The sequence below is a fragment of the Sciurus vulgaris genome (assembly GCF_902686455.1).
Source record: "Sciurus vulgaris genome assembly, chromosome: 8".
NCBI lineage: Eukaryota > Metazoa > Chordata > Mammalia > Rodentia > Sciuridae > Sciurus > Sciurus vulgaris.
This window is the reverse complement of record NC_136468.1, coordinates 40,351,918-40,379,795: the sequence shown is the minus strand read 5'-3', so window position 1 is coordinate 40,379,795 and position 27,878 is coordinate 40,351,918. Positions and strand designations below refer to the sequence as shown.

The window sequence follows — 27,878 nt, the reverse complement described above, 5'->3', positions numbered from 1 at the left end:
GAAAATCATATTCAAAACATAGAAATTATCAGACTACAACAATGCTGCATAGATTGTGGTATACAAATTCCCTGACACTAAGTGACTTCTTCCTAACTAAAACTTCAATTTTCAAGTCACCAATAGAAAATGGTAGAAGCATTATTTCCTCTCTGAGGCTGGAAAAATGCCTTCAAAGGTGAGAAGTTACACCACTTAAAGAACAAAGATTAGATTATCTCCCAATTTAATTATATTCCCCTCTGCTATTTCTCAAATGTGAAAATTTAGAATGTAAGGATTATTGGAAGGGAATAAGAAGTGAATTACCTCTTAGTAGACACCATGATCAGTGCCTGCTTTACTCAGACAAAACAGTGAATTTTGTTTTAAAAATTACAACCACACCATTATATGTAACTAAAATTGCCAATATGAATACTTTTTTACATAATACATTACATGTATACATGTATACAATAATACATTACATGTATTATTTTTGATAAAAAATGACCTGTTTCCTATCTTTGACCTTCAGTAGAGGGGAAAAAAGTATTATCACAAATGGGGACTTGAAAAAAAAATTTCATGGCACAGTATTAACTCCTTAGAGATAAAAATCTTTTCTAAATATTTATAACTGACTGAAACAGGTAATGAGAAACTGCTAAAATTTCTTTCATATGAGTACTTTTTGAAAAGAAAGATAATTTATTTAGAAGGAATTTGTAGCTGGAAACACTGTTCATTAAGAAAACAAAGTTACCCTGAGAAAGACTTTAAAAATACCAATGTTTTCAGACATCCTCACCAATTCTTGCAGGCTCTCATCTCTTATGGTTACCTACATAAAGGATGTTTTGATCTAAAAAGCAATTTGGGTCTCTCTACTTTACTAAAAATAGGTCACAACCAAGACATCTGAATGTGATGAAATATAAACAAATTTTATATTTATTTTTGGGCAGGCCTCTTACTTTTTCTAAGAATTTATAGGTCTTCAAATGATCACAGACTGAAACATACTGTTTACAAAAAACAATCTTCTGTTAGTCAATTGGTAGTTTTCTTAAAATAGTAAACAAATTTGTTTGGTTTACATTCCCTAGTGTTTGCCTAGAAAATAAGGCATTAGTAATTCTTCATTGGCCATTGCAGAGCATAGACAACTGTTTTCTTTCTAGTCAGTGGCAAATGCAAACATTCCTGAAAGTGCAATGCTATTTTTAACATCTTTTATACATTTACAGTCAGCGTTTATGACTCCCTACATACTTTCAGTATAAAATAATGCTTATTCCTGACACCTTACATATCCCATAATTACTTGAGGAAAGACAAAGTGAGAGCAGCTACAGAAGTAGCAAAATATTTTCCACAAATAAAAATACATTATACAAAAATGGCAAGTTAGTGATAATTGGTAATATGAACTCTCAATAATATCCCACTCTTGAGTCCAAATTAAGATTTGACAAGTTTAAAGCCTTGTCCTGTGTCCAGCACAGTAGGAAGAAACCAACTCATTTTTAATCTTTTCAAGCATCTGAAACAAGTTTTGCAGATCCAAAAAAGGTTCAGACCACATAACCAATTTGCCAAATGCACTAATGGATATGTAATACGAGGAAAGTGTAGCATCCAATGCTTGGCCACGTCGCTTCCCGTTGGCAAGTGCAAAGTGTAGTCACTCCACCGCTTTGACACACCATACACTGCTTTCACTGTGCGTCCCTTTTCAGACCAACAGATGTTATTGTTGGTGTTGCAGTTATATTCTACCCAGTCTTTTGTAAAGTCACCCAGCTGTGGTGGGTCAGCTTCTTCAATATCTACTGTCTTTGCCATCTCTGCTCCTTGCACTGCAATATACTGGTCGTTAATCTTTCTCACTTCTTTCACCCAAGGAGTTGAGTTCTCACAGTCTAATATGATAATAAGCCGGGAACAGAAGGAACCATTCTTTTCTCTCCACCATTCTAAAAGTGTGTCAAGGCGTAGTATGTCTCCACCTGTGGACAAGAAAAAAATCAATAGACCAATACTTTCTGAAGAATATTCTCTTAAGTATATTTTAAGTTCTTAAAATTAAATATGTGAACAAAAAATATGAAAATAGGGCTGGGGAGATAGCTCAGTCGGTAGAGTGCTTGCCTTGCATACACAAGGCCCTGGGTTCGATCCCCAGCATCGCAAAAAAAAAAAAAAAAAAAAAAAAAAAAAAAAAAAAGAAAATATCTGAAAGATAATTCCAAAGTATCATTTTGGAAGATTTTTTTTTTTTTTCTGCCTGTGGGATTTTGTTTATTTTTCAATTTTTCAACAACTCCCCTCAGACCAAACATTCAAGTGGTTAAAGCTTGGAGATAATTTAGGAGGTGGTCTGCATATGGGAGTTCTAGACTTGACAGGGTTTAAGAGATCATCTGACCCAACAACAGCTCATGATCTATTCTGCTTTACAGTATTACTGCTAGATGCTCAAGCAGTTTCTCTTTGACACCTTCCAGCAAAGCAGGGCTATGTCATGCTGAAATTAGTATCTGTATCTTAGAGCTATTTCAACTTCCTAAAATAGTACATAATGCCTACTAGCCAGTGGTTTTTTAAATTTGTATTTCTTCTTTTTAGTTATACATGATGGTAGAATCTATTTTGAAACATTCTATACTTGTATAAATGTATCTTATTCTAATTAGGATTCTAGTCTTGTGGATGTACACAATGTTGAGATTCATTGTGGTGTATTCATGTAGGTACACAGGGAAGTTATGTCAGTTTCATTCCATTGCCTTTCCTATTCCTTTCCCTCCTCCCTTCCTTTCACACCCCTTTGCCTAATCAACTGAACTTCTATTCTTCTCCTTCCCATGCACCATGTTGTGGGTTAGCATCCACATATCAGAGAGAACATTTGACCTTTGATTTTGGGGGACTGACTTATTTCTCTTAGCATGATAGTCTCCAGATCCATCCATTTACTGGAGAATGTCATAAAGTCACTCTTCTTTATGGCTGAGTAATATTCCATTGTGTATACATACCACAATTTCCTTATCCATTCATCTGTTGATGGGCATCTACTGTGGTTCCATAGCTTAGCTATTGTGAATTGTGTTGTAATAAACATTGATGAGTCGGAAGATGTTTTTAAAGCAGATTTTTCAACTTTAGGTTAAGAAAAAATACTATTACTTCCATTAAAAACGAGTATGCTATGATAATTTAAGAAACCCGTTTTATACACATATGCTCCTCAATTTACAATAGGTTCATATCCCAAAACTCATTCAAAAATCTTAATGGTCAAAAAATGTATTTCATACACCTCACCTACCTAACATCACAACTTAGCAACAAAGGACATTGTAGAGTGTCAGTTGTTTACTGTTGTGATTATGTGGCTGAGAACTATAGCTGGATGGCAATGCCCAGCATTCCTGAAGACTACAGTACCACATACTGCTAGCCTAGGAAAAGATCAAGATTCAAAATTGGAAGTATGTATTTTACTGAGTACATATGGCTTTTGCACCATTATAAAATTGAAAACCGCTAAACTATTGTTAATTGTGAAACTAGTTAAATTTAGTAAAAATAAAAATTATATAGAAAAATTAATATTCTACACTGGCGTAGCAAACTATATCTTGTAAGCTGAATCTAACCTGTCAAATGTTTTTGTATGACTTGAGAGCTAAGAATTGATTTTATATTTTTGCTTAGGTCAAAGAAAACCAAAAGAATATTTTGTGACATGAAATTATAGAGGAAATTTAAATTTCATGTAATTATTTCCATAAATAACATTTTATTGGAACACAACACTAATTCATTTGCATTCTGTTTATAGCTGCTCTCATTCTACAATAACAGAGCTGAGAAGTGGCAATAGGGATCTTATTGCACAAAATGTACAGGGCCAAAAATATCTGGTTCTATAGAGAAAAAGTTTCCTGACCCCTAATAAAATGTTTCCTTATCTTCATAAATAGGTACTATTAAATAAAAACAAACAAAAGAATGCCTTTCCTGTACCAAGAGTTTAAGAATGCATTTAGATCAATTCTACACCCCAAGAGCAACAAAGAAATAAAAAATATATACCCAGAATATATTTAAAATATATTCTTAAATATATTTTAATAATGCATTTCTAACCTATAAACCTGTCTTACAGCTTCTAAATTTTATATCTGGCTCAATATAGATTCTTTTGCATTAATTTTTATTTTTAAGAATGCTGCATTGACAGATTATTTATTTTGATGACTTAGTTTTTTACCACTCTTTTCAGGCAAATTTTTGTCATTCACCAAGGCAACTGCCACCTTCACCTCACCTGGTCCTGGCCCTGTATCAATGACATGGACACAGTCCTTCTAATTCCAGGAATCTATACTCAGGAAAGAACAGAAGTGAGGACAAAAATAATTGCATATAGAGATCTTCTTCTAACTTTGCACTGAAGTAGTGTAAAATTTGAAATGGGAAATGGAAATAAATTATGATATAATTTAAAGAGAATTTTAAAATTAAATATTCATAAAAGTTTTATGATGATAAAATGTCTATATTAGAGCACAGCACAGAATTGTATCTGTGAAACTGTAGTAGATACTGCTGGGTATTTGGATTTCTACTGGTTTTTAAATTCTTTTCTATATCTTCCAACATTTTTATATTAAGCACATGTTACTCTTACAATTAGAAAGAATTAATAAGCTACAACTTGTTAGCAAAATATCCAATACCCTAATATATATTTCTACCATGAGTAACCATTCAATAACCTAATATACATTGCAAAATATACATTTCCACCATGAGCAATCATTCTTTTTGCTATCTAGTGAGAGCCCTAGAGAAAAAAGAATTGTCTATATTTTCGGTTCTATTAATATGATCTCTGAAGCTAGGCCATATCACATTATTTATATGCAACTAATACTCTTTTATTCATCATCCTTCTATAGCACAGACTCTGAAAATGAAAAATATGTTTAATGAATTGCTCTAACAATCATGCATATTGTCTCAGGAACTATTTCAACACATAGTCTCTACATATTACTAATGTGCTGCACTTCACCAAAACCTCCAAAAGATATTACTTTTTAAAAAATGGCCAAATGTTAACTTTTCATTATCACTGGTTCTACAAAATGTCTCTAGAGATCAGAGGATAACATAGATTACAAGAGTCATTACACAAATTCTACCTGCCATAAAACATCATTGCTTACACAGCCTCCACAACTTTATCAATATTCTTCGGCACATTCTACCCTAATTCTCTTATATAAAAGCTCTTTAGACATCAGCAAGAAAACTTAAGGCAGCATGAAACCTTTTAAATTATTTCTCTTCTCTTGTTTAGTTTTGTTCTGCTTTCTTGTATGAATAGGTTCTATGCTGCATTTGGCTTTTGGCCCAGATGCAAAGTACTTAACATTTATCTCAGATGATAACAGCCATCTGATGCATTTCAAGTAATTGAGACTGCTTTTTAAAGGCTTTATCTGTGATATACTACGTTAGTTATAGATTATCTCCATTTTTTCTTTTTATGTCTGTATCTCTTATAATTACTATAATTGTTTTTTACCCTAAAGCAAAGAAGCAAAAATATCAGGTTCTGTATTATGAAACTCCATAAATGGAAGAAGGTTACATATTCTCAGAAGTACTACAACCAAAAGTATTGGATGAAAGGCAAAGGTAGATTGCCTTTCTCACAGTAATATTTAGTCCTGGGCTTGCTCTTAATTTGTTAACCTAAGAAAAATCCAGTCATGATGCTTCCTGTTTCAAAGGTTGCTAGAAAAATAATAATTAATAAATTATCAGAGCTTAAGTTCTTTGTCACTTGGTTTAGAATATATTAAAGCATTTCCCCTGGAGCAAGGGTGCTTAAATTTTATTTTCAGACATAATCAGCCTTGGAGGGCTATATCTAAGGCAGGCCTGGGCACACACTGACTGAAAAGAGGACTTCTAGTCCTGGCTCAATCTAGGTACCTGAAAGGGAGTCAGGTACCTCAGCCTTGTGTGACAATATGCAGCTGGTTAATTGTGGGATAAGGGAGAGCCATGTCAAGCTTTCTCTATTATTATTTTTTTATTCATTATGATAAGCACTCAATGTTACACAGGAACAAATCTTGGCTAATAAAAGAATTCTCTAATGGTCAATTTATTGATAGAATACCTCAAAAATTATGAAGATACTCTTCCAGAATGTGACTGCAAGATATTTATCTAAAATCATAACTCTAAGAATTAAGTTTTCATAAATTATTCCTGGAAATTCATCATGAGTGAATGAAAATTTAAGAATACTAATTTATATACTGCTTATCTTGATAAATTTTACTTTACTTATTAAAAGAGAAAGCTGAGTAAATATTAGTAAATTGAATACCTACAATTTATTCCCTAAGTCACCTTTTAAAAATACTTGAACCTAGCATGGTGTTGCATGTCTGTAATCCCAGTTATTTGCGAGGCTACAGAAGGAGAATCAAAAATTCAAAGCCAGTCTCAGCAATTTAGCAAGATCTTGTCCCAAAATAAAAAATAAAAAGAACTGGAGATGTAGCTCAGTGGTAAAGTGTCCCAGTTTATAGTCCCCAGCAACAAAAACATAAATGCTTGAAATAAATTTTAAAATATTTAAGAAGGAAAATGTAATTTTTTTAAACAGAAATGCTTAAATTAGGTAATAAATCCTACTTTTTTCTGATACTTTAAAATAAGTAGGGATATATGTATACATCAAAATCATACCTTTTTACTTTTCTTTTTGACCTGGGAGAGGTTATTATTCTAAGCCTTGTAGTAAACTGTCAATAATCAGGCCCAACTTTTAGGTCTGAAATTTTACTTCTGTAAAGATTTTTTAATTGATTTGAACTCTCTTTCTTGTGCTCTGAGTTACAGAATGATATACTTTATCAGGAACTGAAGTAGCCATAAAGGTTAAAAAGTCATTTTCTACATTGTAATTAAAAAGTTACAGGTGAAATAAATGAGTTTATAATCTATGTTCAAGTAGTTTTAGTGTTAAATACCTTCTTGCACAATCTATGTTTCTGAATGAGGGATCCATGCTCACAAAAATATGTACTTACCAGAACATGCCATTTCACAGTGTTTGCCTTTAGCAGCAACATGGAACAATGGGGAGAAACAGACTTCAGGGGTCAGGCAGAACTGGGCTTGAATCATGGTTCTATCACTTGGTTGTATGACTACAAATTACATAGTAACTTTCAGCTTCTGTTTTATCTTTTGAAAAATGAAAATAACAGAGGTGATACGGCATCTACCTAAAAGGACTGCATCAAGATTAGGACTGCATCTAATATTGTTTGCAAAAACAGTGTTACAGTAGCTTATGCTTAAAAATATCTCCAATAAATGTCAATTTGCCATTACTCCTAGATAGCTACTGAGTTCTTCAATATCTAATACAAAAAAGAAAAATTTCAAAAAAATTTATGATAAAACCCTAGTTAACAAACCTGACATAAAATCAATGAGATGATGCTGACTTAATATCATTTCTACTTTATTGTTGAGGGTTTTTGTTTTTCCTTCTGGAGTTCTATATTGATAGGTCTGCCTGTGTCTTTTCTATACTACTTATTTTTCTTTGACATAAAAATATGTTCCCCCTTATATTTTATGACTATTTTATTTTTATTATATATTCTTGGTTTAAAATATCCAAAATCTTTTATAGAAAAAAGAACAAGATGTAATTATGAACTGTTTCTAATCTAAAATAGGAAAAAATCTTTCCTTTTTCATGTTTCATTCAATGATTCATCTACCTATCAATGACTAAAGGGTTCCCTACTATGTTCCAGGCTCTGTTCTACATTCTAAGCATTTAATATTTCATAGAACAAAACTCTTGACTTATAGGGTCTCTATAGACAGTAAATAAATATAATTTTTCTATGTACACATATGAAAATATCTAAGTGAATCCCATCATCATGCCCACCCACAAGAATGGAGTGCTAAATAGAATAAGATATATTCCCATGCTTGTATAATTTTATCAAAATGGATTCTGCTGTCATGTATAACTAAAAAGAACCAATAAAATTTTAAAAATAAAATAATACTATTGGGACAATTAGGGCAGGTCTCCTGAACTGGCATTACTTCCACCATTTCATAAATTTTGAAGAACTTTCTAATATAAGTAAAACTATACATATGAAGACCTATTGAAGTCTACATGTATAATATATTTTAAGACTTAGAACTATGAGTTTAAGAATTTTTATCAGCTGCTGAAAAATGTCACTATATTTTATAATTCCGAAATACTATAAGGGGAAACTGATCATATCTCAAATCAAGCAGATATTTTTTCTTCCAATTATTACAATACATAATTCTCAAACCCTTACTGTTATAGATTACTTAAAATTATATTAAACCCATATGCTAAAGAAAAGATAGTCATATGTGTTCTTGGTAAGTGTGAAGTAGAAAACTGAGAAAATTTAATATCTCTATGTAAAGAACAGATTTCCACAAATCTGTATATTTTCCACAATTGTGAAATTGCCAAAGGAGAATTTACCTGCTAGAGCCCATTCTCCAGACCCATGGGTGTGCCCACTATAGTACAAAACATATGTATCATGTCTAGGTCCATCCACAGTCCGAAGTTCAAGGAAAGCTTTCAGTTTGGAATGTAGAGTATCAAAAGACAGTCCACTTGTGGAATAGTCACAACCATAAGTCTCAATCATATGATATGCAAAAAATCTTTGGATAGCGTTGAGCATGCCAGTAGACCTCAAATTTAATTCTTGTACATGTTCTGGTGGAAGCAGCGTGGGCTGACCATCAGGACTGAAGGAGAAAAAAATAATTTTCGTGTTTAACAGGTATTATTCTATATCACATTCTCATCTGTCATTTATCATTGATTATCTAAGAGTCACAATAGTTGCCACTAACTAAATGGCAGGATTTTAAAAATAATCTTTTCTAAAAGTTCTATAGTGCTACTAAGCCTAGAATCAAAACCTGGTTTCTAAAAATTACCAAACAAAAAACTGAAATGTACATATTCCTGTTTCTTATTTTCTTACAAAATGACAGATAATGACTTAAGACTTTTTAAAAGCAAGATTACAGTAAATGTTTCAAGAACACCTGGGTGGGAACTCTAAGGAAAAAAACGTTACTGAGAAAAAAATGTTAACACCTCAAATGTGGAAGCAATATTTTAATTATATATTGAATTTCTATATTGGAAAACACAAGATCTTTAAAAAGTTGTGTTCAAATTTTACTTAAGGTAGATAAATAATAAAAGAAATTATCTATTAACAAATACTACTTAAAATAGTTCTTAAAACTTAGGTCCATAGCCTTATACTTCTGAACACTAACTGAAGACAGATCTACCCTGGGACAAATGTAAAATCACACTATAGTATAGATGATAAATCTTGTCTTACAAATAGCAAAATATTATCAGTGTTTATGAGAGAAAATCATTACTTCTCTCCTGCAAAGAAATTTCTATCAGAGATTTGGAAAACTTATCTTGTTTCACTATCCATACTATTCTAATAACACTTTAGTTTTCAGTAATATAAACACTTTGTTCCATATTTTGTAATATTTAACAGTTTCACCAAAAAGTAAAATAAGAAGCCAGGTGCAATGGCACATGCCTGTAATCCCAGCTGAGGCTGAGGCGCAATTCAGTGAGACCCTGTCTCTAAATAAAATACAAAATAGGGCTGGGGATGTGGCTCAGTGGTCGAGTGTCCCTGAGTTCAATCCTCAGTACCCCAAAACAAAACAAAATAACAACAACAAAAAATAAGCACAGGCAAAAAGAAAAAAAAAAAAAAAAGATAAAACAAAATCTAACTGTGCATATTACTATGTCCACACATTCTTTCTGCAGAATTACCATGTCTTACTTTATAGGACCCTTCCAAATCTCTTTCTTTCCTTCTCAGAGCACCTTCAACTTTTTATCAAGTCATTAATGTAGAGGGAAATATTTGTTACAAATCTATTTGGGAGGTTTATATCAAATATTTTAAATCAGTAATGTTTTTTAATTTCAAAGTATTCTGCTCAGAAAACTGATGAAAACTAAATCATCAGAATTCATTAATGGCAAAGAACTATTTTTTTTCCTAATAATCCCTCACATTTTGAGGGATAAAAATTATTTTGAAATAAAACTGCAATTAATACTTGTCATAATTTACTGCAAATCTTTTGAATTCCTGGTATTTGTATGGCATTTTTCAGGTTGCAGAATGGTTTTACGTGCAAATTCTTTCTAGCTCTTCAGAACATTCCTCTGAGATGGTCAGAGTAGGTCTTACCATTTGCATTTAGATAAAGACACTTAGGTTCAGAGAAGTTATGATTTGCCTAAGATAATAAAGAACTAGAATACTGGGCTCTCAAGTCCAGTGTACATTATATTCTATTTTACTATATAGTTTTATAGGACATTTTCTTAAATGAGATATTCTCTTTAGGGAAGAATCTTTCCATAGAAAATGCACTCATATTTTCTGATTTCTAGCTAAAATATAAGCTAATCATATATATCAATATTTAAGTTGAACCCCTGAGATTATATTATCACTTGAAATAGAATTTTCTAAAAGTATGGAATAAAGAAATACAGCATTATATTTTGAAAATATCATATCTTTCAAAAAATGAGCTATCCTCTTTTCTATTCATATTTATATAAACATTACGAAAATGTTATAAGTCAAGTAGTTACCACCACAGTACCTGCAAAAATTGGTAGGAATCACAATAGCATATCCAACTGATGTTCCTCCTAAGCAGTTACCCAATTCATGGAAGAGCCCATGAGCCATGGACTCCAAAGGCAAGACGACTAGAAACATGCTCAAGAAGATTCCATTTGTTGGCTAAAAGAAATTCAAAACATTTTCGTATAGTATATGTATTTATGTGTATATTTATATAGATGCATATGAATTCACATTTTTATCCATACTTCCAAGAATAAAAAAACAATAAATTATCTAAAAACAATTATAAACTAATATAGAAAAATATACAGGGATAATCTAATTAGTGTAATAAAGCTTAAATTTATCTCTAAACTTCCTAGAAGATGTGGCAAAACACAGCACATTGTATTTTTTAAATCTGTGAAATAACATCTTCCATCCAACCTAACATAACAGAAAACATAACAACTCTTTGATATGACATAAAAAAAAAGCCCAAAAGATATTTCCTTGTTAAACCCACAGGCCTTATGTCATTTTTCAAATAAGGTATTCATTAGTTTATCAGAAAGGATACTTTAGGAAGGACTCATTTTTTCCCCCCTGTGGAAAAAGTTCAGAAAAATCTTAATGAAATTTAAGACCATATGAATTATAAAAGTGAATTCCATTCTTTTAACAGTTTATCTTGGAAAGTCCTCAACTTAGAATTATGTCTAAACTCAAAACTGTAATAAAAAAAGAAAATATTAAGGATATTTAAGCATCTGAAAAGCAAAGTGGAAAACAGAGAAGCAGAATAAATATTAAAATAAGTTGGCAAGATATCAACTGCAATTTAAAAAGACTGCATCAGACACAGTGATGCTTGTCTATGATTTCAACTACTCAGGAAGCGGAGAAGAAAGTATCCTGAGTTTAAGCCCAGACTAAGCACCATAATGAGATCTAGCCACAAAGAAATAAAGATTAAAAAAAAAAAGAGGACAGGACCCATTTAAGTAAAAGAAAATGGGAAGTCGACAGTCACTTGGTCCTAAACTCTTATCTTTTTTAAAATACTAATACTGTTCCACATTCTTTTTGTATTGCTGTTGCACATGCTCCATGCATAAGCACAAGTTTTAACAATGAGTGATTCATCTGATGAAAATTTTAATAAAAAATGAGCCTGGTGCAGTGGCTCATGCCTATAATCCCAGTGATTTAGGAGGCTGAAACAGGAAGATCAAAAGTTCAAGCTCAGTCTCAACAACTAAGTGAGACCCTATCTCAAAATAAAAAATAAAAAAGGCTGGGGATATAGTTCAATGGTAAAGCAAGCCTGGGTTCAATCCCCAGTATAAAAAAAATTAATAAATAAAAAACAAAATTGATTCATACAAAAAAAAATGAATATACTATCTGATTTTGGTACATTCTATTTTACCAATTATGTAATATACATTATAAATAATCATATATAATTAGTATATAACATAATTACATGAATTATATAACATGCTAAATTTAGAAATACTAGAAAATACTAAAAAAGTAAAATGATTAAAATCATTCCAAGTACCACTTTTGAAATATTTCCAGACTTCATGCAATATATAATCACAAATATATATTCATGTGCATTCATGAGTACATATAGGTATATATAGCTTTTACCAAAACAAGATGATAGATAATATTCTGTGAACTTTTTAATATGTTGTATGTCTATTAATTCTACATCATCTGTAAAGACCAACTAACATTCCCTTATTCTTGGAATTTACATTGCTTATAATTTGCCATTTTTATAAATAAAATTACAATAAATATCAAATTCTCTTGATTCTTAATAAGGTTAAATCCCTTTGATCATTCAGGTTTTGGTGAAGTGTTAAGTATTTTGCCCACTCTTCTATATGGCTGGTCCTTTTCTCATTGATTTAGTAAGCTCTGTTTTGTTCTCAATGTCTTTCAGATAAAAGTCTTTATGGGTTGTACTGCAAATATTTTCCCCCTGTGTGCCTCTTTAACATAGTTTTAGGCTTAGCATAAGTTCTTAATTGCAATGTAGCATTCTGTTTCTTTGGGAAAAAAAAAAAAAGGTCTATAGATCAAATGGAATTGAGTTTTATGATAATGATCCAATTTCAATTTTTTTCTCTATAGACATACAATTGTCTAAGCACCTATTATTACTCAAAATATCAGTCACTCCACATCATTCTACAGTGCAGTATTTGTTATAAACCAAGTATTCACAGATCTGTTTTTGGACTATTTCTTCTATTTTTTATCTATTTATCTGTCTTTCAAATAATGACTTTGGCCTTTATTTCACCTCTTTCTTCCTGGGACACCAATCAAACACAGATATGATCTTCTCACTATATCCTTTTTGAATTTCAAACTTTCCTCCTGTTCAATTATTTTCCAAAATTTTTTTCTCTTCTATGCTCCTTTTGAACTGTATCTTCCAGTTCACTAATATACTGTTTCAAGCGTGCATATTCAATTACTTGTAGGTAATTTTATTTTGATTCTAAAATTTGTATTTAGTTTTTTCAAATCTACTTTGTTACTTTTTATTTTTTCCAACCATTACTTACTTATCTTTGCTTTTATTTTTCAACACAGTAATAAGTATAGTGTTTCTTTGTTTGATAATTGCAATATCTTAAGATCTTTTATGCCATTTGTTGATTCTCTTGCTTCTTGCTTATTGTCATGTATATGTGCTTACACCTGCTTATTTTTATAAGATGAATACTGTATGTAAAAAAAGTTACATGATACATTTTAGGCCTAAGATAACGATACCTTCTCCCAGAGAGGATATTTTGTTTAGTCTAGAGAGCTGAGGACATTACCAATCTTCATATCTTTAGGTTTCACACTAAATCCTAGATGGAATATTAACAAGACACAAGTAAGACCAGGAGCTGAGGATGTGGCTCAGTGATAGAGTGCTTACCTTGCATGCAAATGCCCTCAGCAGAAAACAAAAAGAAAAGTAAAGCTCAGATGAAAGTTCATGAGAGGACTCTAACATACACAACTACACTCTTTTCTTTCATTGTGACAGTTTAAAATGGAAAGTAATTTACCAGAGATCCCACTTTTGGAGACCCTGGACTTTTCATTTTGCTCCAGGCAGCTCACCTTTGAAAACTCTTCTACACTAACAAATGTCCATAGGACATAGCTTTAGCCTACTTACCCCAGAAGGTATGGTATGTTTTTTCATTTACCCAAGTCTTCTTTTATAACCTTTCGTGGAGTTTTATGGCATTTTTTTTTTTTTAAGTTTTGTAAGTTTCTTCTAAAACTCATTCCTAGGCATTTTATGTTTCTGCTTTATTATTAATGTAATCATTTCCATTATAGATTCTTATTAACAAGTGATTTCCAGGCTATTCATTTTTATATATTTACAAGTTTTCATTTGCCTGTACTTCCAGTATAAATACGCTATTTATGTCCTTTTATATATCAGTTATGCTTTATGTATGAATTTTTTTTCTTATATAACTCATGGTATATAAGTTCAAGAGAAATTTATAGTTTCTATATTGATTGAATTAATTATATCAGCAAAACGACATACTTTACAACTTTAAAGAAGCAACATCATTCTAACATATATTACACAGTATTACAAGTTGGTTTACTGGATAACATTAAGGTTTGATAGGTAATCCTCTGCAAATATTTATAATTTCAATACTTTACTGCAATTTCTATTGTATATGTTGCTCCACTATAATAGAAAATGATCAATTAACATATTCACAAAGGAGGATTGCTTTTCAAATAGGCATTCATATAAAAGAATTACAATAACATGAACAATATTATTAACTTTATTATTTCTTCTTTTATGTTCCCATACCTAGTACTTTTCTAATCAAGATAGTATAAGAAATTAAATAATTCACTCATAATTTATAGCAAGGGCCACAAACTCAAATGCCTTCAGGAGCCAAACTAGCAAATGTGTGCAAAAGCTGAGAGTAGCAAGTAGCTGCAAGGAATTTAAAGGAAGGTACATGGCTATCTAAATTCACACACTAAAAATGTACTGGGTAAAACAAAACTATTCTACTAAAAAAATCTAATGGTTATGTTTACTTACTCATTTATTTTGCTCTACAGACATAATTATAAGGCTCCTACAAATACAATAAGAAAATAGCATCCTCTTTTTTAAAATCCCTGCACATTATTTCTAAAATTAGGATAATTATGAAGATTTAAGAGTTAGTAATCAGGTATATAATAACCTTTCTGTATGTAGGAAGAGTTATTAGGGAATTTCATGAAATAGATTTAAAAAACATGTATTAAAGAAAATTCACAAATAAACATTAAGGAACTGATTATTCCTCTTGTAATGGTGAACTAAATTTTGATATGTACATGGGAGAAATAACATTGTATTGCAGGAGATCATAATATGCCTTTTTGGCATAAGGATTATTTTGAACTGAATCCAACTTAAAAGAAAGATACAAAAAAAAAAAAAAAAAAAAAAAAAAAAAAAAAACTCTAGCCTTGTCTTATTTCCCTAAAAGCAGGAATAACTTTTTAAAAGCAAAAGTGTGCCTCCTCCCCCCCCATCTATCAGGAATGACAAGGTAGATAATGAAAACAACTTCAGACTCTTAGTAGAGATGGCACCAAAGTAATATGTATAACACTTGCCTCTTCACAAAAATTTATTCCCTCTAGAGCCTCAAAGTCTTTTTCCTTTGTCTTGACAATTCTCTAAAAATCACTGTTTATTATCAGTCTTTATTGAAGACTAATAGGTAAACCTAAATAACCTCTTTGGGAATTATTTATGCCCTAGATATCTCCCATGTATACATGAGGTATACATGTTAATATATTTCTGTTTTTCTCTTGTTAATCTCTATTCTAATAGGGCACCAGTTAAGACCAGTTAAGTCTATGAAGTAGAGAAAATTTTTTCCTCCTCTATAGTACCACCAAAAACTATTACCTTAAGTCAAACTATTTTCTTAGTTAAAACTTTATTAACTTGCTATCAATTTTTCCTTATTTCCTATAGAAAATGAAAGTTTCCATTCCTGAAACAGGCCTTAAAATAGTTATTTTAAACTTTGTCTTTTATTTATCCAAATATGCCAAATATTGAGAATGGCTTCTCTTAAGTAGTCATGTATACAGAATACCAATGATAATACTGACTTCTGCATTAAAGAATATTATAAAGCCATTAATACTAATAGTTTATTGTGGAATTAAAGCTATATTGCTTTCATCATTAGAAAAAAGTATTAAACAGTTTGATTTAGCAGTGAACTAAGTAAAAATTAAAGTTCAAGCCCAAATCATTTGTAGATGACAATGGAATTTTTAATTTAAAATTCTAAAAGTTAATTGGTACTGATGTTATTTGATATGCACATGTTGGTTATAAAAAACTGGTGGTAATATTCAACACAATAGGACTAAATAATACTCCTGTCTAATGGCTTGAATATGTTCGTGCCAAAAGATTAATCCCGATATTAACAGTCTTAGGAGATGGGGTCTAATGGGAGATTTTGGGTCAAGAGGGCTCTGCCATTATGAATGGATTCATGCTGATTTAAAGGGCTCCAGATTGTGAAATGGACTTCTTATACCACCTGTCTTCCTCTTTTCCCTTCCATGGGATGATGTAGTTTAGAAGGTCCTCAACAGATATTGTCACCTTGTCTCCAGAACTCTGTAATAAATTTAAATTCTTTTTAAATTACCCATTCTGTGATTTTGTTACAGCTACACAGAACAGACTAAGACATGCTGTTTCATGCTGTTCTGGCAAAAGAGACATAAAAAAGTTTAGTTTCAAGCTAGGAGTTAAGTGTTTCTCTTCTCATCTAGACCAAAATGGCTCAAGATTTTAGGAAGAGAAATGAAACAAAATAAAAATTATGAAAAATGAACCCTTCTAGTTTTACCAGAGATTTGAAAATTCCCTGCTCCTAATGCCAAGAGAAGCAATATAACTGATCCTGCCATCTTGCTAGAAATGAAACTGTGCTGCATTTGTGGATTTCATTCCTTCCTTGCATGTGAAGCTGACATAAAGACAGCTGTCATACCCAGTAATTGTTACTCCTTCCCCATAGAGAAACCAACTGTGATTATGGTTTTTCTCATTTGGGTCAAAAGGGCTTGTACCAAAAAAAAAAAAAAAAAAAAGATGCATCAAACCCCTGTGAAATCTGCAAATGACAATGGCCGGCAAGGAAAGGCATATAAAAATTTCATGTGAGAGATTTCAGAGAAAGTTTCTAAATATAAGAAAGTGCCATAGGGCATGTTTCCTTAGGTTTCTGGATACTTTCTTCCTCTTATCCTTCTGTGAATTATCAATTATCATAAAAGCCTACAGTCAAGTAACAGAACTAGCATCAAATGCTACAGAGTATGGTGTCTTTCTAATTGACTTATTTAAGGAAAAAAAAAAGTTTAAAAGAGGAAAAGCAAATAACACATTCAATGAACATAATACAAATTGTAGGAAACAACAGCTGTAATGTCACATTTTAAAGTTGAAATGAGATTATGAACAAAACACAACAGAAGTTAATGGTAAAATGCCAGCTTTTTAATGTAAATGACTTGGAATGATACTAGTGACTCATTCTGACAATATTAAACTTGGTAAAATTAACAAAAAACAAAGTTATTTATATAGGGTTAGGCAAAGACTTCTAAGCTTGACATCAAAAGAGAAATAACTGATAATTTGGACTATACAATCTCTACTTTTATCAGTCCTGCCCATAGCTGACAAACTGATCTACTGTAAAGGCTTCTTTAATTCCTCATCTTTTCTTGCCACTGAGTCTTCCCTCACCCAACAGTGGAACTGTGTTTCTAGTGAAAATCTATTAAAGAATGTGTTAACAGAAGAGTGAAAAAAACCAGTTTAGTACACTGGTATTACTCTTTTAGAAATGTGACAAATGGGTTTAGATGTATTATTATTAATTAATATCATTTAGAAATGTTAACCAAAAACAGTTCAACTTAAAAATCAGTTAAAGTGCATTTAAATCCATATGAGATACCTCTTAGAATATACTTGAATCAACAATGTTGTTATCCCCAAAACAGTCTTCTCCTAACAAAGCTCTTACTTCATAATATAAGTTTCTGATTCTTTCATTATTCAAAAGGACTGGAACTTGTAAAAATCCAGTGGATGCTTCCCAAATTATGTTTCACACAGAGGTTATACTTGATCCTAACCAAAAGTCCAAGAAGAAATCACACGCAGAGGTTAAAAAGTGTGTGTGAGTGTGTGTGTGTGTGTATGTGTGTGTGTGAGAGAGAAGGTGGGTAATGAAATTAATGAGAGGTATTGGGAAGGAGTTCATGGTCAAGTAAGTTTGGAAATGCTTCTTTTTCTGTATTTCTCTGAACATTTTTTCTCCGAGTGCACTCATTAACATGTCACAGTACATGAGTAAAGTTTGGGAAATCTTTCCACAATAGATTATTAAATTAAGTTTAAAAAGTCTAATTATCCGCAAGGCTCAATGCCAACACTACAGAAGCAGTTACCATGTAGTAATTAGGAAATGTAGACATAACTGGTATATTCATCTAAGTGTTGAACAATTAAATAAGTCATTCAACAGATGTGCTACTGACTAAGATCTTCACCTTAAAGATCTTAAAAATGCAGAATCTCAGTCTCCTTACCCAAATTACTAAATTTCAATCTTGGGACCTGTAACAAGTTTCCCCACATAATTCATATACAATATGAGAAGCACTGGTCAAAAACAAAAGTCGTCACACTTTTTCTGGAAAAGGTCAAATAGTTAATATTTTAAACTTCATAGGCAACAGGGTCTTTGTTGAAACTACACAACTATGCCACTTATCATTTGGATAAGAATCAGTTATAACTACATCTAGGACAGGGTTTCAAATACATGTAAGGCAAAAAAAAAAAAAAAAAAAGACAACTGAAGGAGGACAGAAACAATTCAGAAACTAAAATGGAGATTTTTATAACTCCTTCTGAGTACTTATAGAACTAGACAGAAAATCAGAAAAGATATAGAGACATGAACAACACAATCAATACTAACCAAAGACACAGATACAGAACCAAGCTGATGTTTTTTGTATGCTCTGCCCAACAACATAGCACTCATTTTTCTCAAGTGAAGATGGAATAAAACATGTTCCAGGTCAGAAAACAAGTCTTAATTTAAAGAACAAAATCACGTAAAATATGTTCTCCAACCACATGGAAATTAGAAATCGGCAACATGAAGAAATGTGGGAAATCTACAAATATTAGGATATCTAACAACAAAATTATAAATAACCCATGGCTCAAAGAAGAAAGCTCAAGGGAAATTAGAAAATAACTTATGAGACAGCACAGTACTAGTGTAAAGATAGACATATAGGTCAACGTAACAAAATTGCTCAAAAGTAAAATCTTACATTTATATCTAATTGATTTTAGACAAAGATGCTAAGGCAACTCAAGAGGGGAAAGGTTCATCTTTTCAACACATGACCATATTTTTAAAAATGAATCATGTACCTAAATATAAAAGCTAAAACAATAGAAGAAAATAAGTATAAAAATTTTTATGACCTATGGTTGGGCAAAGATTTCTTAGATAACATATTAAAATCATGATCTATAAAAGAAAGAGTCAATATATTTGACTATATAAGGTTAAAAAAATTTGCTTTTCAAAAAGCATCATTAAGACAAATAAAGAAGCCAAGGGCTAGAAGAAAACATTTCCAAATCTTTTATCTGATAAAAGGCTTATACCCAGAATATATAAAGAATTCTTATAACTCCAAATTACCCAATTTCAAAATGGGCAAAAGATTTGAAAGATACTTAAATAACCAAGGTAAGTAAATGGCTAATACACAATTAAAAGATATTCTTTACCAGTCATTAAGAAACATATTTAACAAAACCACAATGAGGTACCACTCCACACCTAATTTGAGGGACTTTCTCAAGTAGATCAACTTTAATTAAGAGTAGAAAAGGAAGGTGAGAATCTCAAAATTGATTCTCTTAAAATTATTTTTGCTGGGCTGGGGTTGTAGATCAGCGCTAGAGCACTTGTGCCTAGCATGCATGAGGCATTGGGTTTGATTCTTAGCACTGCATATAAATTAAAAAAAGTTCACTGACAACTAAAAAAATTTTTTTAAAATTATATTTGTTGCCATACTCCTTAGAAAGCTTTTGTGTACTTCCAATGGTACATGTTTGAAGACCACTGGTATAAGGAAGAAGGAAAAGGAGGAGGAGGAAAAAGTAGGAGAGGAAGAGGAAGAGGAGGAAGAAGAAGAATCTGGTAACCAAGAATATATTTGGCTAACAGGATTTGGTAACCCAGAAAGGCATTCTCCATGAATAAGGATGACCTGGAAAGAAAAAGTAATTAAGGCTGGAAGGAGGAGGCAAATTATTCCTTGAGTTTTTCTGACATCATAATTCTGACGTCTTCAGCCTGGCAGGTAAAGTGAGGAAGATATCCTCAGGCAACATCCATGATGTTTTCATCATTTGGCTGACTCCCCCATAGGTTTCCTGCCATAGCCCACACTGACTAGAAAACACCATGCCCGGGCAAGTGTCCACATCTCCCTTTAACACTCATATCTAGAAATCAAGAGCAGTAACAAACTGGTCCAAAGAAGAGAATTACCTAGCAGAGGTGAACTGTATACCCCATGTCCCAGCCTGAAGTAGTCAAATTATACCATTTGTCACATCATAATCATAATTATTTGTTTACATGCCAGTCTCTTCCTCCTCCCATTACAGACTGTTCCTTCTTTGAGGACACAGTCATCTTGAGATTCTCAGCACCTATCATAGTACCTGATATATACTGCAAAGTCAATAAATACTCAAAGACTGGGTTGGTTAATATTGTAGATGAAATGTCCAACTATACAATTTAAATTTCTACAAGGACCTTTGTAAAACATTTGGAGCAGCAAACATATTGTAAAACACATTTTTCTTCCTTACTAATCTTTAACTGAGAACCTGATATGGTGTTATATATATATCTACTCCCCTTTTATATAAAATCTTTATAGAAATGACTGTATAAAAGAAATATGCTGTCCTGGGACCAGGAACTAGATACAAAGTAGGTAACTGATTCTGTAGTAACTCTGGATATGCTCTCTCTCGTTTTCAGTTTCCATAGGTAAAATGAAAGGATTAAAATATGACCTCCCAAAACTGTTCAAATGCTAGTTTTCTAAAGATATTTAATCTATGAGTGTTCCCCTAATAATAAATCATGATGTAGGCAGCATATCACAAACTGAGTATTCCTAACATTTTGTTACCTCATCACTAGAGATCAAACTAAATTATCCTGTCAAAATGCATTCAGTGATTCAATTCCATGAACAAAATTAAATGAGCACTAAAAAATAATCTCCTTTTGAAATCAGGAACTTGACCTTACTAATTTCAACTTCTGAAGTCTAGCATTTTATCACATATGATAGGCAATGGACATAATTTAAAAAAACATAAGCTTACCTGCCAGGAAACTGCTCCCAAAATCGCTGTTGCAAGAAGACTAAAAAAAACTAACTGCTCTGAAATTAAGCAAAAATGACGCATCCCTTTGGATGCCATGATTCTATCAAGGCTATTGTTATCTGTCCTGTGGGTAAAATAGACTTTATGGCAGTCATTTAATTTGGTATGGAATCCCCAAAGAGTTAAGAGAAAAATAATATGGCAAATCATCCAGAAAATTCCAAAAATGGAAAAGCCTGGTATTACAAAATACCAGAGATGGGTGTCTCTAAGTTTAAATGCTGAAAGAATAAAAAATGTCAGCTCAATCATTCCAGTGAAAACGACTGAAAGTCTTCTGCAAATTCTTCCACGGTACAAAAAGGGTTTCCACCTTTCAGTTACTGAAAGTCCACTAAAATAAATGTCGAGGAAAGGATCAGTTATCAGGCAAATAAAAAAACATGCGAAAGCAATTGGATTTTGGGGAGTTTCCAAAGAGGAAAAAAATAACAACACTGCAAAAATAACTAAGTTGGGAATAGCTAAGAAAGACTTCATTCTCAGGTCTGTAATCAGCATGGCCAAAGCTACAACAAGTAAAATGACACTCAGAGACTTCTCTACCAACATAGTTGTGCTGGCAATGGCAAATCCAACAAGTTCCAGAAATTCTACTGTGGTTAGCAAAGTGGGTCGATGACGAACATAACCAGAAATTCTCTCCACCAAAGCACATAATATCCTTAATACTATGGAAGTTAGCAGCAAATATTTGGTTGATTCTTCTTTCACATCATTTTTAAAGGATGAATTATCAAGAAAACATAGAAGGCCAAGCAAGAACCCAAACCAAAGATTGGAGAGACTTAAACTTGCTGCTTCCATTGAAAAATAATAGTAGAGTATGCTGGCAATTCCAAGAACAAAAAGACCAAGAATAAAAATTACCAAAATTAAGGAATTTGCTGTTTTTTCCCATCTTACATAAAGACCTAAACATATAGCCACTAGTAAGTTGATTCTGGCTAAATAGCCAAGATATCGCACTGAGGAATGCATGTTCACTTCTCTATTTACTTCTTCCAGTCTTGTCATTGCTAAATAGAGACAATGACTAAAGCAGTAACGCAGTGATTTACACATGTAATCTGACAATTTAGGTTTTTTTCCCACTTTGCAAAAATTAATTTCTTGTATTTCATCCAACAAATCCAATGTATCTGTTAACTCCTATTTCATCATTTTCTCAGGTAGAAGTTTTGTTTATGGGTGATCTAAAAAGAAGAAAAAAATTTCAGTTAATTTCATGTAATATTTTTATGCCATCTTCTTTATACAACAAATAAGCACTTACATGTGGAAAATAAAGGTTTCTGAAATCCAGTTTAAAATCTGATTTGCATTAATCTTAACTGATAACGTTTCTGGCTTAAAAATTTTGCAGTTTATCCAAAGGAAAAGGGCTGTACTTTTTATTCACCTTGTTAAAATTACATGATTAAATCACCATCAATAGAGTCTTCTTCCAGAAATGGTGAAGAATTCACCGAATACATTCTTATTCCAACATTCATTTAGCTTAGATTGTGGCACATGGCTCTACACAATAGAGCTAGCTATTCAGCTCTTAAATGAATGAGGGACTTCATCATTACCTCTAATTTGAAAAGCACTAGCATACAATAATAGCAACCATTACTACCTACCTAAAATCCCCTATGTCTTTTTGCAAGGCAGCTCGAAATGCTATAAAACATTACTCTTTATATTGTTTAATACACTTAGTAGAAGTAAATTTTAACTATATTAAAGTCACCCAGTTCCTAAAGTTGAGCTATAGTTATCCTTGTAGTTTTACCTCTATTAAATTACTTTGATTATTCCAAATTTAAATACTATCTCTGTAGCAAATCAATTCCCAAACTCCCTAATCAAAATTGAAAAACTGGAATGATGACCAACAGTCATTAAAAAATGAAGAACTATTTCAATTCTACTTTAAAAAAATAAATTATTACAACTATTATTTGCTGGAGGATCCAGAAAATTATTTCAACCTTAAGTGCTACCACAAGTTAAACCTTAAATATGACAGGGATAAAAAATAATAATGATAATTAAGTCATCTACTAGATAATGCCTTAATAATTTTCTAGTATACTGCTTCAGAAGAACTGATCTATTTTAATGGATTATAGTCACACAATATTCAAGGAGAATTCAGATATTTAAAAAGTAACGGGGATTTTGCTCAGTAGTAATTACTTGCCAAGCATGTACAACAAGGCCCCTGGGTTCCATCCCTAACACTGTTAAAAAAAAAAAAAGGGGGTGGGGGTGGCAACTAGCTTGTGATCAGCTTATTTATGATTTCTTAATAGCAATATATTAAAAGACCCAACAGAAACATAAAAATAACCTGGAATTAACCCTTAAATAACCATTTGGCTGGAGAAGAAGGTTAATGAAATGACCTCAGGGTCTCTGGGAGATTCTAAGTATTATTATCAATTCTACTTCTATATGTTCAACAAGCATATTTTTCACACTGAAGTCTATTTGATGGATTAAGTTTTTCAACTGCTTTTCCTCAACTGCATTTTCATTCACTCATTTCTTAAGATAAAACATTTTTTAAATGCCTTCCTTTGTTATATTTTGGGTTATCTCGAGAAACTGATAAAATGTGGAATTCGCTTAGATTTTTTTTTTAATATTACTCTTTTGTGTTATACAATCATTTAACAAATATGTTGAGATACACAACCTCAAAAGGCTGATGGTACAGTCTGGGGTCACATTACTGAACACTGCTGGAGGAAAAAAAATCACTATGCTAAAAGGCACCACTCTCAATTCATGAGACATTCTTCTGTTTCCGTGGCCAACACTCTGTTCCATTCTCTGTGACTATTCAAACCTTTCTTCCTTTTCCTTAAAACTCCAATACCCAGTTTCCAATATATTTTCACCAATTGACTGCCTCCTACAGTCATCAAAAGAGAATTCATTTGAGTTTCCAATACCACAAATTCACCTCTGTCTACATTTCTGGATACAAAGAAAAAAGAGTGTCCCAACCCTGTTTAAGGTTAAACTTTCACCCACACTATGTTATCTCTTCCCTTTTGCCTCTTGCAGAAAATCACTCTGTCTCCTCTCTCCAAATTCTCACTTGGCTCTCATCCATTAGCACTTAAACATTTGTAATTTTTTTAAATAAGAAAAAAGAATAAAAACAACAGAGTAAAAGTAATCCTTGTTCATCTTGTTCTCACCTACCAAGTTCAAACTTTCCTCCTTTTGATGGCCAATATTTGGCGGCTTCATTTTGCACACATTCACTTTTCAAAGCATTAAACATTCACATCACAAAACCACACTGTCAAATTCTGAGACCTGTAAATTTCTAAGTGAATACTTCTCACTCAGTATCCTGAACATTCTTTACAAAAATGTTAACATTGTTGCACTCCGTCACTTCTAAAACCTTCCCTCTCCTCCCTCCACTTGTGAAGATCAAGTCTCTACAGATTTTCTTCAAACCCACTGGTCTCTACTTGGTCTCCTTGAAAGCTCTTTATTCTCAACTGATCTCCTGGATACTCAATTCCAAGCCTACACTTTTCTCTCACTATATACCTTCTTCAGGCCATTTCAATTATTTCCATATCTTCAATTATATATGTATATCATGGAATATATGCAGCCACATTCTTATGGACCAAAACAATATGGTAGGTAATTATTTTTAAATGGCTAATTTATAATATATTCCCCCATTTTTACCTTCTTCAAAAGGCAAATAGTGAGAATTAGTAAAACAAAAAAGCATGACAATCCTTTTCAGTTGGTCTGTCATCAATAAGGATTCAGTGGAAAAATTACTTTAGAGACAGGTAAGACTGTTCCACAATAGAGTCAATCAGCATATGGCAAAATTTAACCACTTCTACAGTCTAAATATTTTATAAAATCCTGGGCTGGGGATATAACTTAGTGGTGAGGCAGGCACATGCTTTGTATGCATGAGGCCCTGGGTTCCATCCAAGCGTAAAAAAAAAAAAAAAAAAAAAAAAAAAAAAAACAACACACACACACACACACACACACACACATACACACACACACACACGGAAAGAAACAGACTACTTTAACCCTCCTCTCCTTCCCTACTATTTAATCCTCAGCAGTTCTTCTCTATTCTTCTTATTAAACATCTCTTAAATATTTCTTCTCATCCCCCAGTTCACTATCCCAGTTTTTGGCCATCATTATCTCACGCGTAGGTGTCTCCCTAAAACCAAAATTAACTCACTTTCTCCAAAGGCTCCCTATGACCCTTGGGTGGCGGGAACTGAAACTCCTTACAATGTCTAATAAAGCACTCCAATTGACCAGAATAACTCTCATGCCTCATCTGTTACCACTCTTCCTCTCACATTATGTATTCCAGACTTAGCAACATTTCAATTCTGAACTGCATAAATACTATTTTTTCTCCAGAAGCATTCCTTTCCCTCCTTCTGGCCTCACCAGGTTTAGTCCTATTCCTCAGGTCTCAGTTTCAATAATTTTCTTAGAATGATCACCCTTGATCCCACTATATGATGCCTGTACTTCCTCTATAGTAGAAAAATATTCTTCATCACTTCCTTAATGTCTGCATTCCCCACTAGATCACGAGGTCTCTAAGGATTCGTCTTCAATAATGCATGCCCAGCGTCCAGCAGAAAGTCTGGCATCCAGTAAGTAGGAAACTACTTGTTGAAAAAATAAAAACTAATAAAGAAATATCTACGTTTAAAAATAATGGTAATGAGTTATTGAACACAATGCACAAAGAAAATAACTTGTATAATATCCTACAGCTACTACTAAGTAGTAAAGCTAAGGAGGATTTCCGCGAATTTTCGGTTTGTTTTTCTTTTGGTCTTATTCCAGCCTTCATTTAATTCACCCAACTTCCCCCAAACCGGTTTCATTTCCATGACCTACATGCAGGGAATGGCTTCAAGACACTATCGTTTGAATCCTCTTTTGCTAGGAACCTATTTTTGATCCATCTAAGGGAAGTGTCAAAAGCTGAAAAAAAAACCACAAAGAAGCCACCGTCGGGAATTTCGGTCCTTTGGTTCTACGAATTGAACATATGAAACCTCAAAGATTAAATTCCCCCACAATGGCAGCAGTAGCGATTTCTCAACCATTCGGCCTCCTTCCAGCGAGAAGTGGGACGGTCAGACCAGGACCCCCTGACTTCCCGAGAAGGCGACCACAACGTGCTGCCCAGTTACGGGGGCATCGCTGGGGGAATAAGGAGAAAGGCCCCCTGCCCTCACTCTCTGCGGTCAGCGACTCCAGGGTCTGGTATCCCTACCCCCGCCCCAGGAGGCCTCCTGGGCGGGGCTTAGGGTCTGGACCACGCGGAGCCCTGGGCGGTGTCTGTGCCCAGGTCCCGCCGCCCCGCCGCCCAGCCGTTCACCCCATGGCCCCCCTACCTGATTTGGCGGTCGCCAGTGCTTTCTGAACCTGCGCAGACCTACAAAGTAAAAGGGGGGAGGCGGCTTTGGGGACAGAGCTTACGACTACGAACTGGGAAGTGCCACGCCTTGGGGAACAGGGCTAGAGGTCCCACACACTAGTACAAGCCGGTCTCGGTAGAAACTTTCTCCGTTGCCGGCCGAAGCGCGGCCGCCATATTTCCGCCGCGGAGTCCGCCGACCGACCGTACGGATCCCCGCCGGGGTCAAACCGCGCGGCGCGCTTCCTTCCCGAAGCCCGTCCTCCGTCCGGCCCCCTCCCCGCCCCAACCCGCGCGGTGGCGGACCCACGATCGCCCAGCAGTGCTTCTCCAGCGCCATCTGTCCCAGCCAGGGCGTCGGCCTAGCCTCAGTGACCTGGAATCAGCGGCGGAGCTCAGGGAGCGAGAAGACCACCAACTATCAGACCCTTCAAGCATCTAGGCCGTAGCCTCAGGCTGGACCGAAACTGGAGCAGCAGGGCCGGGACTGCCTCACGTGGACTGTAAATACTGCAGGAGGCGTTGCTGCTCTTTAATATATATATGGCATAATATAGCTTACCGTCTACTGACCAACTGAAACCAGACCGCTATCAAAGTCCTTTTCTCCTGGCCCCAGCCTGCATTTCTAATAAAGTCTATCACTAATCCACCACCTTGGCATCTTTACTCTTCCTACGCTCTTGTCGCTCCCTAACCTGAGTTCTTGACTCCAGGGTTGGTTCTCATTTGTACTCTGAAAGCACTTAATAAACGTATAGAGATATTATTTCTAGGCAGCATTTCACAACAACTTGGAGTCTTGGAGTTTAAATCTGATTGCAATTTCAACGTCTCCATCTATAAAATGGAAATAACGCCTCTTTACAAGGTTGACTATTCATTGAAACTTTTTTCCTGGCATGAAGTAGTGTTAAACAAAATAAAGAGTCAATAATATTTATTAAAACATGGCAAAGATGACTAAGAAAGACCCTATCATAAGAGTAGGTACCAATGCAACACATATTTTTTCATCTTTATTTATTTGTTCTTTTTAAGA

At 33.4% G+C, this 27,878-nt stretch overlaps 1 protein-coding gene across 1 annotated transcript; it reads right to left on the bottom strand.

Moving 5' to 3' along the window:
* Positions 1–463: 463 nt before the first annotated feature.
* TMEM168 (transmembrane protein 168) lies at positions 464–27,637 on the bottom strand. The gene is made up of 5 exons (XM_079152057.1): positions 26,814–27,637; positions 21,328–22,586; positions 10,792–10,934; positions 8,588–8,862; positions 464–1,994 (listed from the first exon to the last, which is right to left on the bottom strand). The coding sequence occupies exons 2-5, from the start codon at positions 22,453–22,455 to the stop codon at positions 1,447–1,449; spliced, it is 2,094 nt and encodes a 697-aa protein (XP_079008183.1). The 5' UTR covers positions 22,456–22,586; positions 26,814–27,637; the 3' UTR covers positions 464–1,446.
* Positions 27,638–27,878: the final 241 nt, after the last annotated feature.

Coding starts and splice junctions, on each gene's coding strand:
- TMEM168 (XM_079152057.1), bottom strand. CDS start 22,455: ATGTGTAAATCACTGCGTTACTGCTTTAGTCATTGTCTCTATTTAGCA. Junction 8,863..10,791: donor ATTCCTACCAATTTTTGCAG/GTACTGTGGTGG, acceptor TTTCTCCTTCAG/TCCTGATGGTCAGCCCACGC. Junction 1,995..8,587: donor TGGAGAATGGGCTCTAGCAG/GTAAATTCTCCT, acceptor TCTTGTCCACAG/GTGGAGACATACTACGCCTT.